At 37.5% G+C, this 25,334-nt stretch overlaps 1 protein-coding gene across 2 annotated transcripts in view; it reads right to left on the bottom strand.

The window, feature by feature from the left end:
• Window positions 1-25,334, bottom strand: part of unc5cb (unc-5 netrin receptor Cb) — a 203,978-nt gene that overhangs the window by 6,817 nt on the left and 171,827 nt on the right. For both annotated transcript variants that reach the window (XM_084103921.1, XM_084103920.1), the window contains 5 exons: window positions 21,964-22,155; window positions 17,610-17,957; window positions 10,843-10,930; window positions 9,621-9,792; window positions 889-1,122 (listed from right to left, as the gene is read on the bottom strand). In XM_084103921.1, coding sequence (XP_083960047.1) covers window positions 889-1,122; window positions 9,621-9,792; window positions 10,843-10,930; window positions 17,610-17,957; window positions 21,964-22,155 — 1,034 coding nt within the window. The remainder of the gene's footprint in view (window positions 1-888; window positions 1,123-9,620; window positions 9,793-10,842; window positions 10,931-17,609; window positions 17,958-21,963; window positions 22,156-25,334) is intronic.

Below are 25,334 nucleotides of genomic sequence, written 5' to 3' on the forward strand. Positions count from 1 at the left end.
GTTTAGAGGTCGGGTTAGTGTTTGTGTGTGTGTGTGTGTGTGTGATGGGTAGGTTTAGAGGTCGGGTTACTGTGTGTGTGTGTGTGTGTGTGATGGGTAGGTTTAGAGGTCGGGTTAGTGTGTGTGTGTGTGTGATGGGTAGGTTTAGAGGTCGGGTTAGTGTGTGTGTGTGTGCGTGTGTGTGTGATGGGTAGGTTTAGAGGTCGGGTTACTGTGTGTGTGTGTGATGGGTAGGTTTAGAGGTCGGGTTAGTGTGTGTGTGTGTGTGTGTGTGTGATGGGTAGGTTTAGAGGTCGGGTTAGTGTGTGTGTGTGTGTGTGTGTGTGTGATGGGTAGGTTTAGAGGTCGGGTTAGTGTGTGTGTGTGTGATGGGTAGGTTTAGAGGTCGGGTTAGTGTGTGTGTGTGTGTGTGATGGGTAGGTTTAGAGGTCGGGTTAGTGTGTGTGTGTGTGATGGGTAGGTTTAGAGGTCGGGTTAGTGTGTGTGTGATGGGTAGGTTTAGAGGTCGGGTTAGTGTGTGTGTGTGTGTGTGTGTGATGGGTAGGTTTAGAGGTCGGGTTAGTGTGTGTGTGTGTGTGTGATGGGTAGGTTTAGAGGTCGGGTTAGTGTGTGTGTGTGTGTGTGTGTGTGTGTGTGTGTGATGGGTAGGTTTAGAGGTCGGGTTAGTGTGTGTGTGTGTGTGTGATGGGTAGGTTTAGAGGTCGGGTTAGTGTGTGTGTGTGTGTGTGATGGGTAGGTTTAGAGGTCGGGTTAGTGTGTGTGTGTGTGTGTGTGTGTGTGTGTGATGGGTAGGTTTAAAGGTCGGGTTAGTGTGTGTGTGTGTGTGTGTGTGAGATGGGTAGGTTTAGAGGTCGGGTTAGTGTGTGTGTGTGTGTGTGTGCTGCTGACCTTCAGTGAGTCCTGTGTGTCGTCGAGACAGTAGACTCTGATGTTGTACTCCAGCACAGTGCAGCTCACGGGCCCGAAGATCGCCAGCTTCAGTCTCTTGGATGAGTTTGCGCTGACGGAGCGGCCCACGAGACAGTACGTGCCCAGGGTCTCCGTCAGCATGTGACACGCTTCCTCGTCCATCTGGATATAACAGGGAGTGGTGAAGTTCTCCTCGCCCACGACCACCACGTCCTGCACACACACACACACACACACATAATACACTTAATACACATCGCACATCTTCAGTGTGTCTGATGTGAAAACACTTGTATCCCATTTACAATTATTCATTTAGCAGACATGTAATATATATTAAAGTCCCCCTGAGGTCAATAATAGTATCCCTTAAAACTCATCTTTGATCACCAAAATGACACATTTACACATTTTTTTACACTTAAAATATCTTGAATGTAACTCGACACGCTTGCCTCATTTAGTATATGCAGTTCTATGAATATGCAAATGAGCCCCGCCTCCACACTTACGTATTTACACATGGTTTGTCTTAAAGCATATTAAAAACACCACAGACGTATAAACAACATTAAAAGCACAGCATTTCACTCGACCAATGGCATTATATGAGTGCATGATTTGGGACTATTTCTATTATATTTACATTTAACTCGATTTCGCTTCTCAGTTTGTGATCAGATCATTTTAAGCCACTAAACGCCAGGAAAGTTTTCAGTCTAATAATCCAGTAACTGAATTCATTCAAACAATCAGTCCAAAACAGAACTAATGTAAAGAAAACTGGTTAAATCATCAGAGAACAGACTCGCGTGGCGTTTGCAGTGAAATCTTCAATGCATTGTGTTCAGCTTTAAAACACGAGCTGTTATATTCTGTGAATGTTTCTGGAGAGACACATCCTAGCGCTCTCGAGTGTATTTATGCACAGACATGTTGTTTCCACACACACTCAGGATCATGTGTTTAGTGATTGTGAATGGATCCGTGTGCTGTAGTTTATGCAGTCTCAGGTCAAGGCGGTAGTTCAGGGTTTTGTTTCTCCAGAGCCCCTTTCACACAGCGTGACTTCTCTAAAATTGTAAGCTCTCTGCACTGATCACACACTGAACACACACTGAACACACACTGATCACACACTGAACACACTCTGAGCACTGTGAATTGAGCGCTTCATATTTTAAAAGTTCATTATTATGGTTTATTATTTCTCTGTAACATAGAATGTATTAATATTACATGAATTATTAGAATTACATGTTATTTCTCAGCCCTGAAACTCCACCCATTTTCCGATGTTAATAGTTTGCAATAATGTTTTAAAACAGGGCTATTCAATTAGTTGGGCCGGTGGGTTGGTTTGGGGGTTTATCTTATTTATTGAAACATAACAGTTTCAATAAATAAGTTAAAGTAACCCTAAAAAAGTATGGTATTTACTTGGAAATGTGGTACCCAACAGTAGCCTATGCAAATATATAAAACCATAATAAATAAAAAACTTGATAATTTACAGCTGTGTACAACTATTTTCCTTGGAACAAATAAATTATTTATACAAACTTATAGCTGTTGGTGAGAAATAATAATTATTTTATTTATAATTGTTATGCTTAAATGAAAATATTCTGACAGTGAGACTTGATAACCACAGGCTACTCACTCCCACTGTATAAAAAATGCCTAAACACAAGTTAAAAACTATACACACCTTTACAAAGAAACTGACATCATTTCATAACAAGCATTAATTATATATTCCTCTACCCACCTAATAAAACTAATGCAATATAAATCACTATATTTACTATTATACTATATGATATTATAGTATATATATATATTTACTATATTTATTTATTACTACATAGTATTCAATATAAATATTGCACATTTCTGCCCAACCATGGTAAATTACTACAGTAAATTCATGGTAAATGTTTGTAAGGGTGATTAGGGGATTTAAAGTCTTCTAATTTCGTTCATGCCACAATGTTTCTCCTGCTTTCCTCATCAGTCTTATTGGGAATGTTGAGGCTGTTTCATCCGATTTAATACTAATTAAACCATCGAGTGATTTGTGGTTTGTAACAGAGAGGTTTCTGTCGAACTGAAACGCTTCCCACTGGTTGTCGCAACGGTGTTTAATAGTGTCCGGGACCGGGAATAAACGCAACTCTGTGCTGGGCCGTGATGAAACAACTAGTGAAACAACTGTAAACAGCGCTATTTGTTGTTACTGTACTGACCTAGAAACCGCTTCAGATGATTCAGTGACGGAGCGGTCCGAATGAATCCGAATAGTTTTAGACCGTTATGCAAGCGCGTTTAGAATCGAACCAAAAGAATGATTCATTCACGAATGATTGGTAGCCTATCGCTGGTTCAGTCGACATAAATTCGGGACACATAGAATAACTGCTGAAATATTCGCACGTAAAACGTTTCTCAGGTCAATCGGAGCGAGTATCAAACTGAATTAGCCGCACCGCCAGGAAAAGAGGAGGGAGGTTGGTGCCGTCGGGCCGCATGGAGATGATTGGCGGGCCGCATTTGGCCCGCGGGCCGCCAATTGAATAGCCCTGCTTTAAAATGTCATATTTAATGATTTGAATTTTTTCTGATGCTTTTACAGCTTCAGATTCTGAATAGCTCTTACTGGCCACAAACAGTGTTTATAACAGCAGTTCATTCTGCTCATACATGCGTTAGTCTGGGTGTGTGTGTGTGTGTATGTGTGTGAGTGTATGTATGTTTGAGTGTGAGTGTGTGTGTGCATCTCAGTGTGTGTGTGTGTGTGCGCGTGTGAGTCTGAGTGTGTGCGTGATTGAATGTGTGTGTGTGTGTGTGTGTGTGTGAGAGTATATGTGTGTGAATGTGTGTGTGTGTGTGTGTGTGTGCGTGTGAGTCTGAGTGTGTGCGTGATTGAATGTGTGTGTGTGTGTGTGTGAGAGAGTATATGTGTGATTGAATGTGTGTGTGTGTGTTCACATTACGAGCTCAACACTGAGCGTCTCTGCGACAGACCTGCTCTCTGTGACCTCTGACCTCACGCTCGTGCTGGTGTGTGTGTGTCTCTCATTACGCCGCTGGTTTTGCAGCTGGGAAGCGTCTCCATCTATTAGCTCCAATCCTGACGCTCACTCCGTCATTAATTTCATCCCATTATGGATGAGAGAAAAGGAATTAAAATACTTTATAGTCGGCTTGGCCGTTAAACAGCGGCATTATGACTAGCCATTAGCCTCTTTAACGTATCCTGTGGGAGCGCGGGATTCGAGCGCGTTAGTGAGATAATTAGCAGACAGGATGGAAAACTGGGCTAATGCCTTCCAGAATGATTTATTTACTCAAGCTCAGTCGATTCATCAGAGCAACGAGTTCGTCTCTCTCAAAAAAAAAAAGAAGACACAAATTCATGGAAGTTTCTGCTCAATATATGCAGAAACGACCGTCCACAAATGTTCTTGGAAAATAGACATGGGAAAAGTGTTGCATTCGGAAGGAGAATAGATGAACATTTTATGAAGGGCTCTCGGCAAACACATCAAATCAAAGAGTCAGCATGATACGAGTGAAAAAATCACATTTACAGTGTGGAAATGTGGGAAAAGGAAATGACTCGGATGGATCTGTATTTTGACACACACATCATTCGTGCGACGACGACCGGGAAAGTAATATTTCCTATCGCCGTGTGATCAACCACAGTCATCATCAGCGTGTGAAGGAAACCTCATCTCCACAAACCCACGGATATTACGGCTGTCACACGTCAGATGGAATCGATAGTTATTTCTTTGTTTAAAGGTCCAGACGCACATGTGGCGTTATTGCCTGCGCCTCGAGGATCCATCACAGTCACATCTGTGCCATTACGGGATATTATTCATACGCCACATTCAACTCTGAGGGACAGACTCTGGAGAACATGTGCTGCTCAAACCTACAAACACAACGTCTTCCTGGAGAAGTGCAGCCGTACGTGAACATACTGTCGCTGTTTAGTGTCCGGCAGCCGGCGAGATTCAAAAATGGAAATCATATAAAATAATATCATTTTATTTCAGCAAGTTGCCAAGACAACATTTTCCATTTAATATTTATATTTTATTTTATATCAGCTTCATTTTACTTACCGATTTTCTTTTAAAATATAATATACTATATAAATTAAATGAGGATTTTATGAGAGAAACAAACAAAAATTTAAGTCATAATGCACTGAAATAATTTTAAGTTAGTTGACAAAGCAACATTTCTCATTTTCATTTTAAGTTTGTAATCCAATATTTGTTTTATTTTATTTCAGCTTGATTTCAATTACCATAAACAATTTATTGGTTTAGTTTTAGTTAACAATAACACAAATGAGATCAATATAATATAATATAATGCTATTGTTTCATTGTGTGAGAAACAAAGTGAAATTTAAGTCATTATGTCCTGAAATTATCTTGTTTTTCCAAGGCTAAATTTCTCAGTTTCATTTAAGTTGAAGTTCTTCATCTAATATTTATATTTGATTTTATTTAATTTCAGCTTGATTTTAATTACCGAAAATAAATTTGAACTGTTTTAGTTTTTGCAAACAATAACACAACTGAATATAATATGATATGATATCTAAAATGTACATGATAAATGTATCATGAAGTCATATGATTTAAGGTTTTATGAGGGAAGCAAACTGATGTCTGATGAAGTCATTATGCATGAAAACGTATGTTATAAGTGAATGCAGCACAGCATGTTTGAATATGCATGAGTGTGCATGAGTCACATGGATTAACGTTATGATACTTTTATGTATTTTCTGTCATTTTTCTGGAGCTCGACACATCCACCCACACACACTTTCAGATTTTGGGTCAACTGTTGCGTTCATCACTTCATCGCTGCTTTGACTCCGTCAGTGTTTGTGTGTGTGTTTGTGTGTCAGCTGACCAGGTCCGAGCGGCTTCCCTGCGTGCGATTCATCTGTGCCTTGACAGGAAGTTGAAAACAGGATTCTTCTTTTTAAATTGAATTTGCATTCAATTTAGAGCCAAATTGAAGACGCTTGGGAGGCAAGCTATTCTTTCTCTCTATCAGATTATGCATGCATGCAGGGAACAAGCTTTTGAATAATGAAACTGCAGCAGAAAGTGTTTGACGGACCGCAGCGTCTCTCAGCAACAGGAAGCGCTCGTTATTTCAGGCGAAAGAAAACGAGAGATTGAGGGAAGAGCGCAGGATGAAATACATTTTCTTTCCAGCACATTTGACAAGAGTTTATCTGATCTGAAGACAACAGGACTCCGCTCTCTGCTTCCTCTGGCCGGCGTTCACCAGACGCCCACCATCGTGCGCTTCTCTGAATGAATGGCTGAAGGCGATCCAACAGTACTTTATGTTTGATGAGATGAGACAAGGTCACGGACTGTTGCTAAGCAGCTCGAAAGCAGCGAGAGTCTCTGGGGAGAACGATGAAGAGTCACACTGATGGAGGAGCCGAGCTTTGACAGATGCTTAAAGCCATCAGGAGAGAGAGAGAGAGAGAGAGACAGAGAGACAGAGAGAGAGAGAGAGAGAGAGAGAGAGAGAGACAGTGAGAGAGAGAGACGCTTCCTGGTCACATGATTTGGATTTATTTTCTCAATGTCACACTGATCAGAAATATCATATAAACTATAGATATATGACAAATGCACAAGATAAAACACAAAGACAGACTCTTGTTTTACATAATATTAATTATAAGTAATATTATGTATTAATTGTCAACACTGTCAGTGAATACAGTTATTAGTTAGTAATCTCAAAATGGTTAAATATCTGCCAAATGATGCCAATAATTGGTCTTTCCGATGTTATTTTAGTATTACTTGGATACTATTATAGTATTTATTCATATTTTAAATTAGCATTTATTTTTATATTTAAATTTTTAGTAATGTTTGTGCTTTTGTCATTTTTATTATCATTTTTTAAAACATTTTATTTAGCTTTAATTTCAGTTTTAGTCATTTTAGTAATTCAACTTAAAAGGCAACATTTTATTATTATTTTTTAAAGTTTTTTAAGTTTTAAATTTTTCATCAATTATTTACGTTATTTTATTTCAGCTTGATTTAATTTTAACAAGAACTTTTTTTATTGTTTTAGTTTCAGTTCACAATAACAAAACTGAATATAATATAATTAATATATTATATTATAAACAGTGTAAATTATCCAATGATTATCCAATGATTGTTTTATAGTAGTATTTCATTAAAAAATAGTAGGTTACTGCCAAATGTAAAATATTCAAGTTTTCATTTTAATTTTAGTTTAAAGTTTAATAATTTTATGCATTTTTAGCATTATATATATATACTTAAATTTATTTATTTCAGTTAGTTGTCAAGACAACATTTCTTTACAGTTTTCCATCTAATATTTATATTCTATTATATTTTATGTTAGCTTTATTTCATTTAACAAGAAAATATTTAGTTTCAGTGTCGAGTCTGTTACTTCTGAAGGTTTTCTCGTCAGGGTATCCTGACGGTACCACTATATTCTCCGAATCCCCATCTAAGTGGCACGGTAGATGCCCGAGTCCTCCTTCAGTTCCTCTGAGTGTAACGTTACAGTAGTGTGAGGTGAATGTGAGCGTAATGAGGGTGTGATGGAGTGTTTTGAGGGTGGTGTGAGTGTATCGCAGCTCTTGCGTGGGTTGTGTCGCCTCCTGCATGGCTAATTAACTCGCCACCATTGTGTTTGTGTGTGAACAATAAAGGCCCGCGAGGAGGAGTTCTGTTCAGTTCTGCTTCGGATAAACAACTTCTCCTCGTCGCCCGTGTTCATGACAAGGCCAATGGGTGGGAAACTCGTCTCGTCTGACATCGGGCTGATAACAGGCCGCTCTTCATCGCCATCTTCTAATTAACTCTGGGTTTGTGTTGAGCAGTCATCTCGTTTTTTGGCTACAAAGTGTGTCCGGGCAGCCTGATATCCAACGGGACACCGGCGGGGGGTCGCGCATGTAAACACACACACACACGACCGCACAGAAACAGCTCAGATGCTTCAGATGAACGCGTTTGACCTCTGGCTGCTTCATTCCATGGACACAAGTGATAAAAGAGGGTTATTCATAGAAAACCAATGCAGTTTTCTGCGCCACAATGTCAAAGTTAACGTTTATTTCAAGTAACAAAAATGCTTTTTTTATGGTTTTATTTTTAATTAACGATAATAGAGTGTAACGGTCAGGTTCCAGAAGTAAAAACTAATTTTCTTCACAGGGAAATTTTATTTTTAATGATTAAATTATATTTAAGTTTTTAATTATACACCTATAAAGTCCTACTGTGAGCTACAAGGTTGTTAATTGATGGTGTTTGCTTCTTTCGAAGCCGTTGGGCTGCATTATTTCAATTTAGTTTTAAAATAATTGTTTAATAGCGGAATTCCTGGTGAAAAACTACATTACCCATGATGCTGTGCAGAAAATTCCACCACTCAAGAGAGCAAAACATGCCAAAAGAGCTCTTTAGCTCCGCCCACTACCATGACGCACTGCGAATGACGTAATTGAGTCGATCTGTTTGAATATATACATGAATATGTTGCAATAAATTTAAAATATATTGTTTCTATAGATATAATCAACATTTTAAATGAGTTGTTTTATTTTTCTCCGTCGTTTTTAATTAATTTATGCTGTTCGCAATGCTTCATGGGATTGTAGTTCTTTCCCTCACTGAAGCTGTTAAGTTCAGTCTTGTACCTTTGTATTTTTGTCCAATTTTCAAATACTTTTTTGCTTCAAATCAAAATTTGTAAACACATTAATCACACATGTGATTCACATTATAGGTTGGTTCGTCTTTATGCGTATGAAATTTGCAAAACTTGAGAGTTTGAGCTCAAGAAGTTTATGATACCATGTGTCAGATTTTGTGGTTTTCCGGTTCTCACACTTTTTGAATTTCCATAATTTTCCAGGACCTTTCCAGCCACTCAAAAGTAGCAGATTTTAGTCTTAAGGTCTTTCCTTAGGACACACTGAGTCCGAAATTCATGTAAAATAAATACAACCTCACATTGTGTCAAACACGTTTGCACACTGCCTCCGAAACTTTCTTCTGTCATAAAAGAATTCGGATCGGGTTTGATTTTTTTTTCGTTTTTCGCATCCGTAGCAAGCATTTTGAGAAGTGTTTTGACAATTCAGAGCCACCGAATGACGAATACGAAAAAACATTTGAAAATTTCGGACTCAGTGTGCAAGGACCTTTAGTCTTTCTAGATTTTTAGGCTGTTCTTTTAAACTCAATGGCCACCATCTGAACTTCCTTCCTAAACGGACATGTTTTATGTGGCTCCGCCAACTTTTAGGTGGCTCCACCTACTCAGTGTCCTAAACTGACATGTTTTCCGTGGCTCCGCCCACTCAGTGTCCTAAATTGACATGTTTTCCGTGGCTCCGCCCACTCAGTGTCCTAAACTGACATGTTTTATGTGGCTCCGCCCACTCAGTGTCCTAAACTGACATTTTTTTTCTGTGGCTCCGCCCACTCAGTGTCCTAAACTGACATGTTTTCCGTGGCTCCGCCCACTTAGTGTCCTAAACTGACGTTTTTCGTGGCTCCGCCCACTCAGTGTCTTAAACTGACATGTTTTCCATGGCTCCGCCCACTCAGTGTCCTAAACTGTTTTCCGTGGCTCCGCCCACTCACCTCCCACTGGCCCTGCTGTGATTGGCTCTTCAGCTGAATGAGCCAGTCCTCGCTCTCAGCCTCGACGCAGTGGTGCATGGTGATGATGACGGGCCGGGTCAGAAGAGCTCCAGGAGGACCACAGCTCACCACGGGACTCAGAACCGTCTCCTGTGTGTCGTCCACCTGCGGCCTGAAGAAAAACCACACATAAAACAAACATCATCAACAAACATAATTGAGATCCTTGCCACTGTCCCCTTTGGCTCGCTCAGTTAGGCTTTAAAAGTCAATTAATATTCAGTAAGATTTAACTGAACTTTTTGAGCTGAATAATGACACTGAATAATAAAGCTGCTTTGATACAATCTCTATTGTATGCTATAGAAATAGACATGGATTGTCTAGACATGAGATCTTTGTAATATATTGTATAATTACCAACTATATAAATAACAACAAAACAAAATAACATGTAATTTACTTTCTGACAAAATGTTAATGGCAGCTGTCTATTTAAAAAAATATTTAATTAATTTGAATTATTATTATTATTATTTTCTTGAATGAATGATTCAATGACTCACTCAAAGACTTCACTTGCTTCATTAATGGATGAATCAGAGTTTTTGAACGAATCTCTTGATTCAATGACAAATACATGTTTTTAACAGTCACTTGTCTCCACCTACTTGTGTAACGATGTAATTGAGAATCGTTTTTGAAGCATCAAATATTTTTCAAAAGGTGATTTGCTCTGATTCATATTTATGAGAAGTATACAGAAGTACTATGATAAAAGTTTATAGTACAGATATGATCACTGAGCTCCACGTTAGACATCAGTGATTATATCCGAACTACAAACTTTTATCCCAGAACTTCTGTGATAATCTGAATTATGCAAAACAGAAAAAATGATACAGTGTAGTTGAAAAGTGTCATATCTATACATGACAACTGCTCTCTCTGGATCAGAACCCAGATCTGAATGTTCGCTATGATCGTACTTATCAAAGGTTTAATAGACAGAGACGAATTGTCATTTGAGAATAAGATTGCGTCAATGTTTGAATTGAGATTGTGATCTGAGACAAAGTTGATACTTTAATAATGCATAACTGAGAATTAATAAGTGAGCACTGAAAGAGCAACTAAGAATGCCACATGTAGTTGTGTGTCAGGTACAGATGGGCGTCTTCATGGGCGATAATCCCCAGAATAAGGGCGTTTGTCACGATACCTCATGCTCTCCTTCCTGTGAACCGTCACGTACATCTCGTAGACTCGTCCCTGAGGTATGGCACCCGCTGGCACCAACAAGCTCACTCCTGCAGAGAGAGACACACACACACACAAACCATCAGTCTGCCAGCCTGTGACCTCTGCCACCCCGTGCCAAACGCCCTGTCAGTGTCAAACTCACACACACACACACACAAACACACACACACACACACAAACGGCCTGTCAGTGTCAAACTCACACACACACACACACGAGTGTCTCAGCCAACAGGGAACAATCTCAGGGTTATGAACAAACACTCTTCTAGTAATGTTAATAGAACATTTGTTCATAGGGATCTTGTCTTTAATAATGTTTTCTTAATGTTAGCACAAAAACATTATTTATACATCATTAATGGAAAGGAACATTTTAGTTGGATGTTTGTCTAACATTTTTTATGTTACTACTTGTTTTGGAATGTTCAGAGAACACTCAAATGTAACATTTCCATTATAAAAATTATCAAATGGAACGTTTTAACATTTTTAAAACATTTAAATTCCCCCTGTAGTCAATCATTTTATCCCTTAAAACTCATCTTTGATCACCAAAATTACATTTAAATGTTTTTTTCTTGAGAAAAAATTCTTTATGCCTTAAAATATCTTGAATGCAACCCTTGCCTCATTTAGTATGCGCGGTTCTATGAATATGCAAATGAGCCCCGCCTCCACTCACTCACTCACTCAGAGATCCACTGGTTGACGATCACACGTTGATCTGATTGGTTACAAGGTAGTTTGTGACGTCAGAAACACCAGCGATTTCAAAGCGTGTTTTTGAGACTGTCTTTGGTTCACTGCAGTTTTAAGGAGAAAATACTCAGCAATGGAGTCGACTTATGAATTTACACATGGTTTGTCTTAAAGCAGATTAAAAACACCACATAGACACATAAACAACATTAAAAGCTGGATTTTCACCACAGGGAGACTTTAAAAAACTGAACGTTTTGAATGTTCAAAGAAAAATGTGCTTGTGTGTTCTTATGCACAGAGTGGAAATATCCCGACTGATGAATTCCTCCAGTCTCACAGACTCATTGATTTCTCATGTCCTTCATGTGAACTTCCCTTTGAGCGACTGTCACTCACTAACAACACAGAGGAGAACTGCATCAGCAGAGACCAGAGCGGCACTCGAGAGCCGAGGGACAAAACTGAGGAAAATGGCAGGATTGAGCAGGAAGTCTGTTCACATCAACATGAAATCAAAATCAACTCTATTTAATGGCTGAATTCACAATCCTGCTGTTATTGTGATCAATTAATCAGTGCACATTAGTTTTCAAAAATTATTTTTTCTTTCAAATAAGTGATCTGTGCAATAACAACAACGTGTCAGAAACAAACAAAACCAAGAAGAGAAAAATACGAAAATAAAATAAATTCCAGCAAACATAACTAATAAAATAATCAAAAGAAATGAAAAAAGAAATGTAGTAATATATAAAATATAATCTTTGTTGGAACAACACACACAAACACACACACACACACACACAGAAAAGTCTGGCTGATCCGAACACCACCTGACAGATGAAATCGAGCCCGACACTCTTCTCTCCTGCTGAATGTCAGTTTCACTCAGAACTGTGTCACATTATGGACATAAAACAGGCTGGGAATGACATTTCATGTTTTTAAAATGGTCCGTAAACGTATTTGCTGCGCAAAAGAGTGAATGAAAAATGTTCTTATTTAACATTATAATTTCACCACATCTGAAAGTTTAGACCTTTTAAATGTTACTGCAGTCCTACTGAAATCCAGGGATCTGCTGTGTGAATCATCTGAGGAAATGCGGGGAAAATTAACAGTGTGCCAATTTTCTGAAAACCAATAAACTCCCACATCCAGTTAACAAGGCATCAGGAATCTAGTACACTTAAGACTCTCTCTTTACATGCAACCAAATCATCCGTTAGTAATGGGATTGACGGCTCAATCGGACTGAAAATCCTTCATGTAAACACTTTAATCGATCCGACTGAGCTCGATCCCAATGAAACTTCCATCGGATTGAAAGGGGTTTATTCCTTATCTAATCTGATCAAGAGAACATGTGAACACTTGATCGGATTGAAAACCGAAAATGAAAGGACTGCATGTGCAATGATGTAGAAATAGCGTAATGACGTAGAAATAGCGTAATGACGTAGAAATAGCGTAATGACGTAGAAATAGCATAATGACATAGAAATAGCGTAATGATGTAGAAATAGCGTAATGACGTAGAAATAGCATAATGATGTAGAAATAGCGTAATGATGTAGAAATAGCGTAATGACGTAGAAATAGCGTAATGACATAGAAATAGCGTAATGGTGTAGAAATAGCATAATGACGCAGAAATAGCGTAATGATATAGAAATAGCGTAATGATGTAGAAATAGCGTAATGATGTAGAAATAGCGTAATGATGTATAAATAGCGTAATGACGTAGAAATAGCGTAATGACGTAGAAATAGCGTAATGATGTAGAAATAGCGTAATGATGTAGAAATAGCGTAATGATGTAGAAATAGCGTAATGACGTAGAAATAGCGTAATGACGTAGAAATAGCGTAATGGTGTAGAAATAGCATAATGACGCAGAAATAGCGTAATGATGTAGAAATAGCGTAATGATGTAGAAATAGCGTAATGATGTAGAAATAGCGTAATGACGTAGAAATAGCGTAATGACGTAGAAATAGCGTAATGATGTAGAAATAGCGTAATGATGTATAAATAGCGTAATGACGTAGAAATAGCGTAATGATGTAGAAATAGCGTAATGACGTAGAAATAGCGTAATGATGTAGAAATAGCGTAATGATGTATAAATAGCGTAATGATGTATAAATAGCGTAATGATGTAGAAATAGCGTAATGACGTAGAAATAGCGTAATGACGTAGAAATAGCGTAATGACGTATAAATAGCGTAATGACGTAGAAATAGCGTAATGATGTAGAAATAGCGTAATGATGTAGAAATAGCGTAATGATGTAGAAATAGCGTAATGATGTAGAAATAGCGTAATGATGTAGAAATAGCGTAATGACGTATAAATAGCGTAATGACGTAGAAATAGCGTAATGATGTAGAAATAGCGTAATGACGTAGAAATAGCGTAATGATGTAGAAATAGCGTAATGACGTAGAAATAGCGTAATGATGTAGAAATAGCGTAATGATGTATAAATAGCGTAATGATGTAGAAATAGCGTAATGATGTATAAATAGCGTAATGACGTAGAAATAGCGTAATGATGTAGAAATAGCGTAATGATGTATAAATAGCGTAATGACGTAGAAATAGCGTAATGATGTATAAATAGCGTAATGACGTAGAAATAGCGTAATGATGTAGAAATAGCGTAATGATGTATAAATAGCGTAATGACGTAGAAATAGCGTAATGGCGTATTTTGTGTACAGTTATTTAATAATGCCATCCAGTATCGTGGACTCGCTCTCTCTTGTTTCATACAAACGCAGCGGCGGCCATTTTGTGTCTGTTGTTTTGTACACTGCTGGATTATAAGATACAAACAGGTACGATTTTAAAACAGTTTAATCTGAAATCAATATCTCTAATCCCCATAATTATTAATGTGGTGAAACGCTGTGTAATAGGTGTTATGACTGTAAACCGTATCTCTTAAATGTCCGTCTAGTTTGATCTTGCCGCTGAAACCGCTCTCTCCGCGGAAGCTTTGCGTTTAAACGCCTAATAAAATATTTCAACTCAGATCAATATTTCGTGTCTAATTATTTACTTATGTGGCAAGTGCTGTGTAATAAACGGGATAATGTACATCCAGCCTAAAATATATTCTGATTTGAAGATTGTGACATACATAAACGCGCACATCAACCCGTGTCTGTCTCAGTTAAACACAGAATGTTTTATTACAGTATTTTTTTAAATATTTATATTATGTATAATCTCAGGACAGTGCAATACTCCTATCTGGAGGTAATCATCTTAATTGTGTGTGTTTGTTGTAGGTTTATACTGTTCTTCTTTTACTGTACCTTCTCAAAGTCTATTTATTGTGTGTAGTTTTGTAAGTTCTTCTTTTATGTTGACTTTTTAACGCTGAGCTCTGCTACAAAAATTCCTATGTACTCTTACTAGCTTTACCGGTACAAATGGCAAATAAACCTTCAACTCCTTCAACTCACATGTTTAGTGTTCATATAAACACTACGTCCGGATCCATCAATCGGAATGACTTCAGTCGGAGTGGAACAGAAGTAGTGCATGTAAACGCAGTCTGTCCTCAGGAGACGGTGTTCATGCGCTACTGTAACGCTGGCTCTGATATGAATGAGTGAGTCGAGGATGGGTGTCAGGAGTGAGAATGATCACCCTCTCAGTGTCCTAATCCCTTTATATCTCACCGGACACGCTAAGGCACTTTGAACAGTAATTTATGATTCTCACAGGAGCTGTAAAACTCACGGGACCATGAGGAGCGTTCAGAGACACAGCACATCTACTGACTCTAAAGCTGAGTGCATGCCGCCATCATTCACACACACCTCACTGACATCAGCAGCCGGCACTGAGACTCTGGGGAATATGTGTGATCATAAAATTATTTAACGGCTCAATATCAAAGTATTGTGACAATATGAATGTCGTTTTTCTTAAAAGGCTCCTATGGTGTTTTGAAACGAGAGGTTGATGTTTATCCTCTCCAGAGCAAAACAGTAATGAACACGGTTGTAAAATCACAAACATGAGCTCATTACCATATGACCTTTTCACCACATTTACATTAAATATTTTTTATAATATTGCATATTAAAAGTTAAGTATATTTAGAACTATAAGGTTTCATTCGTTAACTTTAGTTAATGCATTAATTAATGCACAGTACATATATGACAGTATTTATTAATCTTTGATGGCGTTAGTTAATATACAAAAGGTACAAATGTTTAAAATATAAATGTATATTGTAAAAAAAATATATGCATTAACAGATGCAACTTTTGGTTTTTACTAATGCATCAGAATAAGTTGAGTTAACATTAACTAAGATTAACAAATGTTTTAGAAATATTATTCATTGTAAGTTAAATAAGTAATGTTTAAAATTTAAATAAATATATATAATGACATTACAATATACAGTATCATTATTTTCTTTGCATTACAGTAACAATGCTTAACTGTCATGAAAAATCTAAAAACAAGATTGATTTTAAGCTAAATATACTTTCTTTCTTCTTTCTTTCTTTCGCCAGTGGAGTTTAATATGAGCCGGACTCGTTCTTGACAGGTTTGTGAGATTCGCTGACAAACGGTTGGAGGACGAGGAGATTGATGATCGTTTCAGACTTACTATATTTTGATTAAAGATTGTGAAGACAAACATTTCCTTTTTCTCAGTGAAATACGTTGTGTGATAAATGGATCACAGTAAGAACAGGACTGTTGACTTGACGGCCTCGACCGTTTTGGTTTGGTTTCACAACTCGAGCATCCTGTAATGTGTGTTTATGAGTCAGGCTGTGATTTTCTCCAACACACACACACACACACACACACACACACACACACACACACACACACACACACACACACACACACACACACACACACACACACACAGGCCTGTTCCTTATACAACCCAGAAGCTTCAATCAGAGCCTGGCACGAGCAAACACGATTAGCGCTGAAACACATGTGCCGAGCGCACGATGGCCTCAAGATGTGCACGAGCGGCTGGTAGGGCTGTGATGTGGCCGGCGGTGACACGGTGGTGATGGGGGGCGGGGGGAGTAAAAAAATAAAAAAATAAACAAGGCTTAAACCTCCATTTTGTAACAGACGCGAGTGTTTATTTTAGCACTTCCGTCAGTGCAGCGCTACACTACAGCCTGGAAACATTGAAATAAATATCAGTAAATATTGATAACATAAATAATATAAGAAAGTTACATTTTATTTAACAAATTTTCGTTTTATATTTCCCGACAAAGATGCGTCATATAGCATGTGGACACGAGCAGGACAGAGACAGTCATTCTCTTTTCTAATATCTTCATGTTTTCTCCTGATGTTCAGAGCGACTGACACTTGTTGTAAAAGGTCTGAAGAGCGAACAGTGTCCAGAGATTTAGGCGACGCTTGATTCTCTGCTGCCAGAGAAAGCCAAACTAAAATGAAAAATAAAGTGAAATGCGCTATACAAATAAATGTGACGCGCATTACCATAATAACAAGCACAAACTGTGTTAAATAGAATTTGAAGAGCGAGCAAAAAGGCCTTTTATATTCACATTTTTACTGTGGTAAAGTAGAAAAAACGCTGTAGGACGAATTAAAAGCGAACCAAAGGAAGAAACGTTTATAATCCACAGGGAAAATGAGCGAGACGTGAGTGAAGATTTGGGAAAAGAAACAAGATGTTTATTTCTCTGATTATACACTGATAATTGGGTGACCAGATCGCAAAACATAATACAAAGCCGACAAAGCTTAGATTTATGGGCTCATGTGACGTAGCTCTCTCATTCGCCACACGAATCCAAAGTTTCCATGCCTTCAATGTAACATTTCATTTCTAACCTATTATTTCTTTTGTAAACGAAGCTTTGTGCTTCACTCGTGTCTATATTCACGTACAAAACAATATGTGCTACTCGACCGGTGCTGCTCGATGCGGTTGTCAAGTGTACGCTAGTGTCTGGTGCCGGACAGAAAGCTGCACTGACCTGAGTTAGGCACGATCAGATGCCCTCCGAGAGCGTTGAAGGAGCCGAATGCGGTGCAGGACGGGTCCCAGGAGCGCACGAGTGTGTGTGTGCGCCGGCTCATGGTGTCGGCCTCCATCAGCGCGTGCGGGAGCTTGGGAGAGACTGTGGACGAGACATCGGACAGGTCCTCCTGCGGCGTCACCAGACCGGACGAGTTGTACACCTTGATCTTCAGGTTGGGCAGCGGGTCCAGCAGAGGCGAGTTGGTCATGGGGATTTTGTCGGCCACGTCGTGGAGCGCGTAAACCGGTCCTCGGTACAGGGCCGCCGCTGACGTCAGGTCAGGAGGAGCCGCTAGCAGATCAGCTACACACACACAGATCAAATACAGCACTAGTTATAATATACGAACAATATTTCATATTTAAAATGACAAATTAAATCAATTAAATCAAAATCTGATAATATAATGTTTAAGTACATTAAGAAAATTTGGAAAATAAAATAAATATATTGATGTTAAATATAATAATAAAGAGTCACATGATCCTTCAGAAATCACTCTAATATGATGATTTGATGCTCAACAAACATTTATGATTATTATCAATGTTGAAAACAGTGTTTTAAATTTTTATTTCATGATGCTAAGATGAATAGAAAGTTCAAAAGAACAGCATTTATCTGAAATCTAAAGCTTTTGTAACATTAAACACTACCGGTCAAAAGTTTGGGGTCAGTAAGAATTTTTATTTTATTTTTGAGGGAAAGAAATAAAATAAATCAATACTTTAATTCATCAAGGATGAATCTGTAATCTGTACTGTAATCAAAAGTTACAGTAAAGACATTTATAATGTTAGAAAAGATTCTATTTTAAATAAATGCTGTTCTTTTGAACTTTCTATTCATCAAAGAATTTTGAAAAAAATTGTACAAAACTGTTTTCAACATTGAAAATAATAATGAATGTTTCTTGAGCATCAAATCATCATATTAGAGTGATTTCTGAAGGATCATGTGACTCTGAAGACTGGAGTAATGATGCTGAAAATTCAGCTTTGATCACAGGAATAAAATACAGTTTAAAATATATTAAAATAGAAAACAATCATTTTAAATTGTCATAATATTTCACAATATTACTGTTTTTTTTATTGTTTTTTATCAAATAAATGCAGTCTAGGTGAGCAGAAGAGAGTTCTTTTAAAAACATAAAAAATCTTACCGATCTAAAACTTTTGACCAGTAGTGTGTGTGTGTGTGTGTGTGTGTGTATATATATATATATACAGTATATATATATTAAAAACATTAAAAAAATGTGTTAATCAGAATAAAGCTGAAATAAAAACAATATGAAATCAGTTGTAGTAGTAAAATAAGCAGTAAAATTACTGAATGGAAATAAATAAAAACTGAACTAAAACTAAAACTGAAATAAAAATAAATAAAATCTAAAATATATTAATATAAAAAACTGAGCTGAAAATATTGCTGATTTGATGCTCAAGAAACATTTCTGATTATTATCGGTTGAAAACGTTAAAGTTTCATATTTTTGTGGAAACAGTGACATTGTATTTTTCAGGATTCTTTGATGAATAGGAAGTTCAAAAGAACAGCATTTATTTGAAATAGAATATTTTACTGTCACTATTGTTTAATCTGTCCTTGCTGAATAAAGGAATTCATTTTTTTCAAAACTAATCTTACTGACACCAAACTTGTGAACTAAAGAGTATAAATATAAAAACTAATAAAAGGTACTTCAACATATTAATAAAAACTATAGTAGTATATAAATAATACTACAATAACACTGGTGTGATGAGACGTTTTTAGTTGGGTTTCCATGTTCGCTCTCTCGCTCACTCACACACACACACACACACACTCACACACACACACACACACACACACACACACACACACACACACACACACTCACATTGGTCTAAAACGCTTAGTGCAAACCTGTTTAGCACATGCTGGTAAAGCATTATTAATGCATCTGAGGAGAATCGAGTCCCTATTATTTGCGCTATGATGAAGCGCTTCTCCCTGAAGAGCGGCGTATATTAAGAGGCATCATTAGTCTTTTCCTCGTTACGGTCTTCATCTCTACCCAGACTCAGAGGGCATCGGGATCGACACCGATCCTTCACAGGTACACACATGAATATTCATGAGATCGGGCCCGAACGCACAGCACGCGACTCGTAACCTGACACCGCTAACGATTCTCTGCATCCGTGACCGTCTACCGCTGAGACCTGCAGGTCGAGGAGAGGTCACCAAACACACGCTCACACACATCACCTGTTGAGCTCACTTAAGGGGGAATCTGGGCTTTCACATTCAGTTCTAGCCAACACCATATCACTCTAAACATACTTTAATTTCATACAAAAGAAGATATTTTGATGAGCATTTGGGTTGTAGAGAACATTGGTCCACTGACTTTCATTAGATGGACAATCTTTTGTAATCCATTTTTGTATTAATATTTTGAATGTTTTTATATTTTATTGTGATTTCTTTAAATAAATGTCTATATAGTTTTTTATAAATTTTTAATTTAGATTTAGTATTTTAGTACATCAAGTAAATGAAAATGAGAAATGTTGATGAAACTAGATGAAAAAAATGATATATATATATATATATAAAACTTATATTATATACTATATAAAAAATATTATATATATATATATATATATATATATATATATAAATTAAGCTTTGGAACTTTTTTAAACCTTTAAATTCAAGTTTCCCATTTTTATATATAAAATATAACTAAATTTAAAAATTAAATAACTGATTTTAAATAAATAAATAAATAAAATATCCAAATTAAACCCTTACTTAAAAAATATGAAATATTTTATATGTTTACCTGCATGTCATGTGACCATTAATCAACATAAAACAAAACAAAAAACATGAAGATGTGAAAGTGTCATTCAATTATTGAAATATTCACTTAGAATCTCAGCGAGACCAAGTAAATATTTTAGCTCAAAGTTGTTCAATGGGCAAAAATCAGTAATTATTGTGTTTTCATAATTGATGATTGCTGTGGCCTCCTGATGTGTAAAGTGCAAACGCTGATGTGTTTCGAGATTCTCAAACCTATTTCCCGATTCCAGCTCTTTCCTCTGTGTTTACCACAACACCTTCCGCTCGCGTAACTCTGATGGCTAATTAACACTCAGTGTGCCAGACAGACGAAACTAATTACCCCGTCATGATAACTTGCAGATTGCCTTCACATCAAGCTGACAAGCATCCTAATAGCAGGAAAGTCAAACGTCTTCGAGTTATGAGCATCTCCTTCGTTCTCTTCACGACAGAGAGACTCTGACACACATCAATTCTCCATCTGCGCTCGCATTCATCACCGGCAAAATGATCTGTCACTTCCTTTATCATTACAGTGACATTGACACATAAAGAGAAATGTCATGAGTTCAGTGACGACAGAGGCTGGACTGCGACGGCCGATATTTTCAGGAAATATGAAACTAGTCAAATGAGTAGCTATATCAGAAATATATAGACCCAATAAAACCACAATAAAATATTGATATAATCGGTGTGCACATGTTGGGCGGACAAGTAGTTATTAAAAAATCACATATCCAGCATTCGGTTGTGTCACTTATGACATTTTTGTGTCACTGCAATGATAAAGTGACTGATCATTTTTATTGGTATTTACACCACCATTCAAAACTCTCTTCTGCTCACTAATGCGATCAAAAATACAGTAAAAACACTGTGAATTATTATTAAAATTTAAAATATCTGTTTTCTATGTGAATATATAGTAAAGTGTAATTTATTCCTGTGATCAAAGCTGAATGTTCAGCATCATTACTCCAGTCTTCAGTGTCACATGATCCTTCAGAAATCACTCTAATATGATGATTTGATGCTCAAGAAACATTTATGATTATTATCAATATTGAAAACGATTCATATTTGTGTGGAAACTGATACACTTTATTTTTCAGGATTCTTTGATGAATAGAAAGTTCTAAAGAACAGCATTTATTTGAAATGGAATCTTTTGTAACATTATAAATGTATTTACTGTCACTTTTGATCAATTTAAGATCCTTGTTGAATAAAAGTATTCATTTTCTTGAATGGTAGAAATAAAAATAACTTAACCAATAATAATAGTTGACTAGTTCACCATCACGTCTAACTGTGACTCATTTAAGCTCTTCTTTTACACTCATAAAGAGTCATTTCTAGCCAATGAAATTGACAATATAATCACTATGACTGTTTAAGGCCTGGAAATCTGTCATATTTTCTGGGGAAATGTGATCGTAAAGCATGGGAACTCGTCCCGTACCTGTGCGAGCCGTCTTGATGTTGACCGGCTGGAATCCTCCGTTGAGTGCCGATGAATCCATGATGTCCGAGTCGAAGTCCCGGTGGTTCTTCCGGTACACGAACAGCGCCACGATGACGGAGATCACCAGACACATGATGACTGCGATGACGATTCCCACGTAAAGAGCCACATCATCTGTGCTGGGGGCCGCTGGACACACACACACACATTTTATTAAAGCTGTGTTAAATTAGGAGGGAGATTCTATCTAGAGTCTAATATCCTCACTGATCGCTCAGATATTAATAACGCAAAAGACTTCATTAGTGTCCAGTGAGCGAGAGGAACCGGTGATGTATTGATAATGTGCTGACGAAACATCTTTCACTCATGTAGCCGGTACACACACACACACACACACGTGCTGATGGGAAACAGCAAACAAACATTTAACAAGAACTTTTATATCTCACATCACGCTATAATGGACACTAGGGCTGGGTCATGTGATCAGCTTTGAGTGCATATCATCCAATCAACTTAAAATCACAATCTGTTTCATCATATGTGACCCTGGACCCTGGTCACATGGGTCAATGTTTTTAAATTTAGATTAATACATCACCTGAAAGCTGAATAAATAAGCTTTTCATTGATGTATGGTTTGTTAGGATAGGATAATATTTGGCCGAGATTATATATATATTTGTATATGTTTATATATATATATATATATATATATATATATATGCGCACTCTATATACACACACACACACACACACACACACACACATATATATATATAACGTATATATGTAACGTATATACATATATATGTATATATGTATATATATATATACACACACATAATATATATAATATATATATATATATATATATATGAATCGACAGTTCTTGAAGCTGATTGGTTAATAAAGCTGTAACCATGATGTAAAATGACTTGTATCGTAATGCAAGGTTTGTCACACCCCTAATAGACACATAAATATACAAATGCTTGTGAAATAATGTTAAATTTACTGTAAGAGTGATGAATGCAAAGGGGAAAAAGATGAGTTGTGTTATGAGACAGACAGATACACACACAAGATACAGCATTAGAACAGATCCAGCAGAGTGACAGACGTGTGTGTGTGAGTGTGTGTGAGTGTGTGTGTGTGTGTGTGTGAGTGAGTGTGTGTGTGTGTCAGTGATGGAGTACTCGAGTCCTGGACTCGGACTCGAGTCCGACTCGAGTCCCTATTCTCAGGACTCGTGACTTGACTTGGACTCGCGGATATATAAAATCGGACTTGAGCATTCATCAAATGAATGATGCTGGATGAAGTTTCTGACTAAATAGGTTTTAAAATTTGATATAAGATGTTACACTTTTCCTGTTTTGGGCTCCAAGACCGGACGGAATCTCTTTTTTTCCTGCATATAAGAACGAGCAGAGAGAAAGCCCCAGCCGCGCGCGCGCTCTCACCGTCTTCAAACAACACAAGCGGTGCTCCCTCCTTGCGCATATATTAATCAAAATCAATTGACACGATAGTAAAAGGTCGGAAGACCGAAGTTTCACGTAGATCATTCAGAGATTTTTTCTCCTGAATTACCGCGGGGTGTGAATTGTGCTGAAAAAAAAAAAAAAAAAAGAAAAAAAGTTTGCCTTATCTTCTCTGAAAAGCGTTCCGCACATTCAGCTGACATTAGCCACAATTTCAATAAACGAAAAGACCTATCTAGTGATGAAATGTTTTCTGTGTTGACACAAATCTTGTCCTGTCCTAAACTGCCGAGATAATCACACAAGGCGTGCAGTAGGGTACACGTCCAATAATGACACGTCCGATTCGCGAACTAATGACTCCTTTGAACGATTCACTTTAATGAATGGTTAAAACAACTGTCCATCTGTCCAACAACGAACTCACGAGACGTCTGAATGGTGTATAACAAATCGGTAACACTTTACAATAATGTTCCATTTATTAAAGTCGAACACGGGGACTCGAGACTCGACTCGGACTCGAACTCAGGTAATGGTGACTCGACTCGGACTCGACTCGGTCTCTTCTTTGGTGACTCGGACTTGGACTCGGACTCGAACACGGGGACTCGAGACTCGACTCGGACTCGACAGTTGGTGACTCGACTACAACACTGGTGTGTGTGTGTGTGTGTGTGTGTGTGTGTGTGTGTGTGTGTGTGTGTGAGTGTGAGTGTGTGTGTGTGTGTGTGTGTGTGTGTGTGTGTGTGTAAAGTGAATGAAGAGTATGAGGATATGCTTCAGATCGATCTGGCCTGACTGTGTTTCCTCACTTCATCATAGATCACGTCTAGAAATCAGACATGTTCCCCCGTTCACGCGTGCCGTCACTCCTCACATCTATTCCACCCTCGGCTCTTTCCGTCACGGGAAAAAAGTCCCAATGATTGTGTGGAATGGAAACTTTGACAAGCCATCATTAGAAGCAATACTTTGCCCTCATTTCCATAGAAACAGTCCTTTTGTCCCCCTGATAATTGTGAAAAATGCAATTTCCTGTCAAAGCAGTGACAAGTGTGGAAACGTGTGTAATATAAAGGTGTGCGACAGGCGACAGGCACGTCTCTGCAAACGCGGACATCGATTCCTGCATCGATACGAGCGCAGGCGCAGGAAAACTCCTGTCTGAGCAATTAAACCTGCGCATGTTCCTGATTCACTGCTTTGTGCTCGTATTGAACGCTCTGAGACGAGAGACTGAACACGGGATGAATGTGAAACAGTGACACTGATCCACCACAAGAGGGCGCTCTCAGACACAGGCATTCATTCAACTCATGCATTCATAAAAATAATACTTATGCTCTCCCTGTGTGTGCATCTTCTGCATGCTTTTATCATCTTATTGATTCATTGTGATCAAACTGCCAGGAGTTGCACTGAAAAAATAAGTTTTTAATTCTTTTTTTTTTATTAAATACCTAAAAATAATACTCAAAACAATAAATTGATCTAAAAAGCAACACCACTTATTTTTTTAAATAAGAATGTATTTTAATACGAGTGCACTGGTAGATTTTATAAATAAGTAAAAGAAATAGTGAGAAAAACAGATTTATATTCAAGAAATGTCAGAAAAAAAGTCTAAAGCAGTGTTGCTTTTGAAGTAAACCACCTCGTTTTTATCTTTAATACGCTGGGGGGAAAAAGTGTACATTTTACTCTGACATTGCTGGCAAATGTCACAACTAATTACAAAGAAACGGCAAGTGACACATTGAATTAAATGTGAAATTTTGAAGCAGAAAGCAAAATAGTGTTTTCTCCAATAACCTTTACTTTTTTTCTTTTTTTTTTTACAGTGACCTATTTTATAAACAGCAAAACTCCAGCATA

The sequence above is a fragment of the Abramis brama genome (genome assembly GCF_963993115.1).
Source record: "Abramis brama genome assembly, chromosome: 25".
Taxonomy (NCBI): Eukaryota; Metazoa; Chordata; class Actinopteri; order Cypriniformes; family Leuciscidae; genus Abramis; species Abramis brama.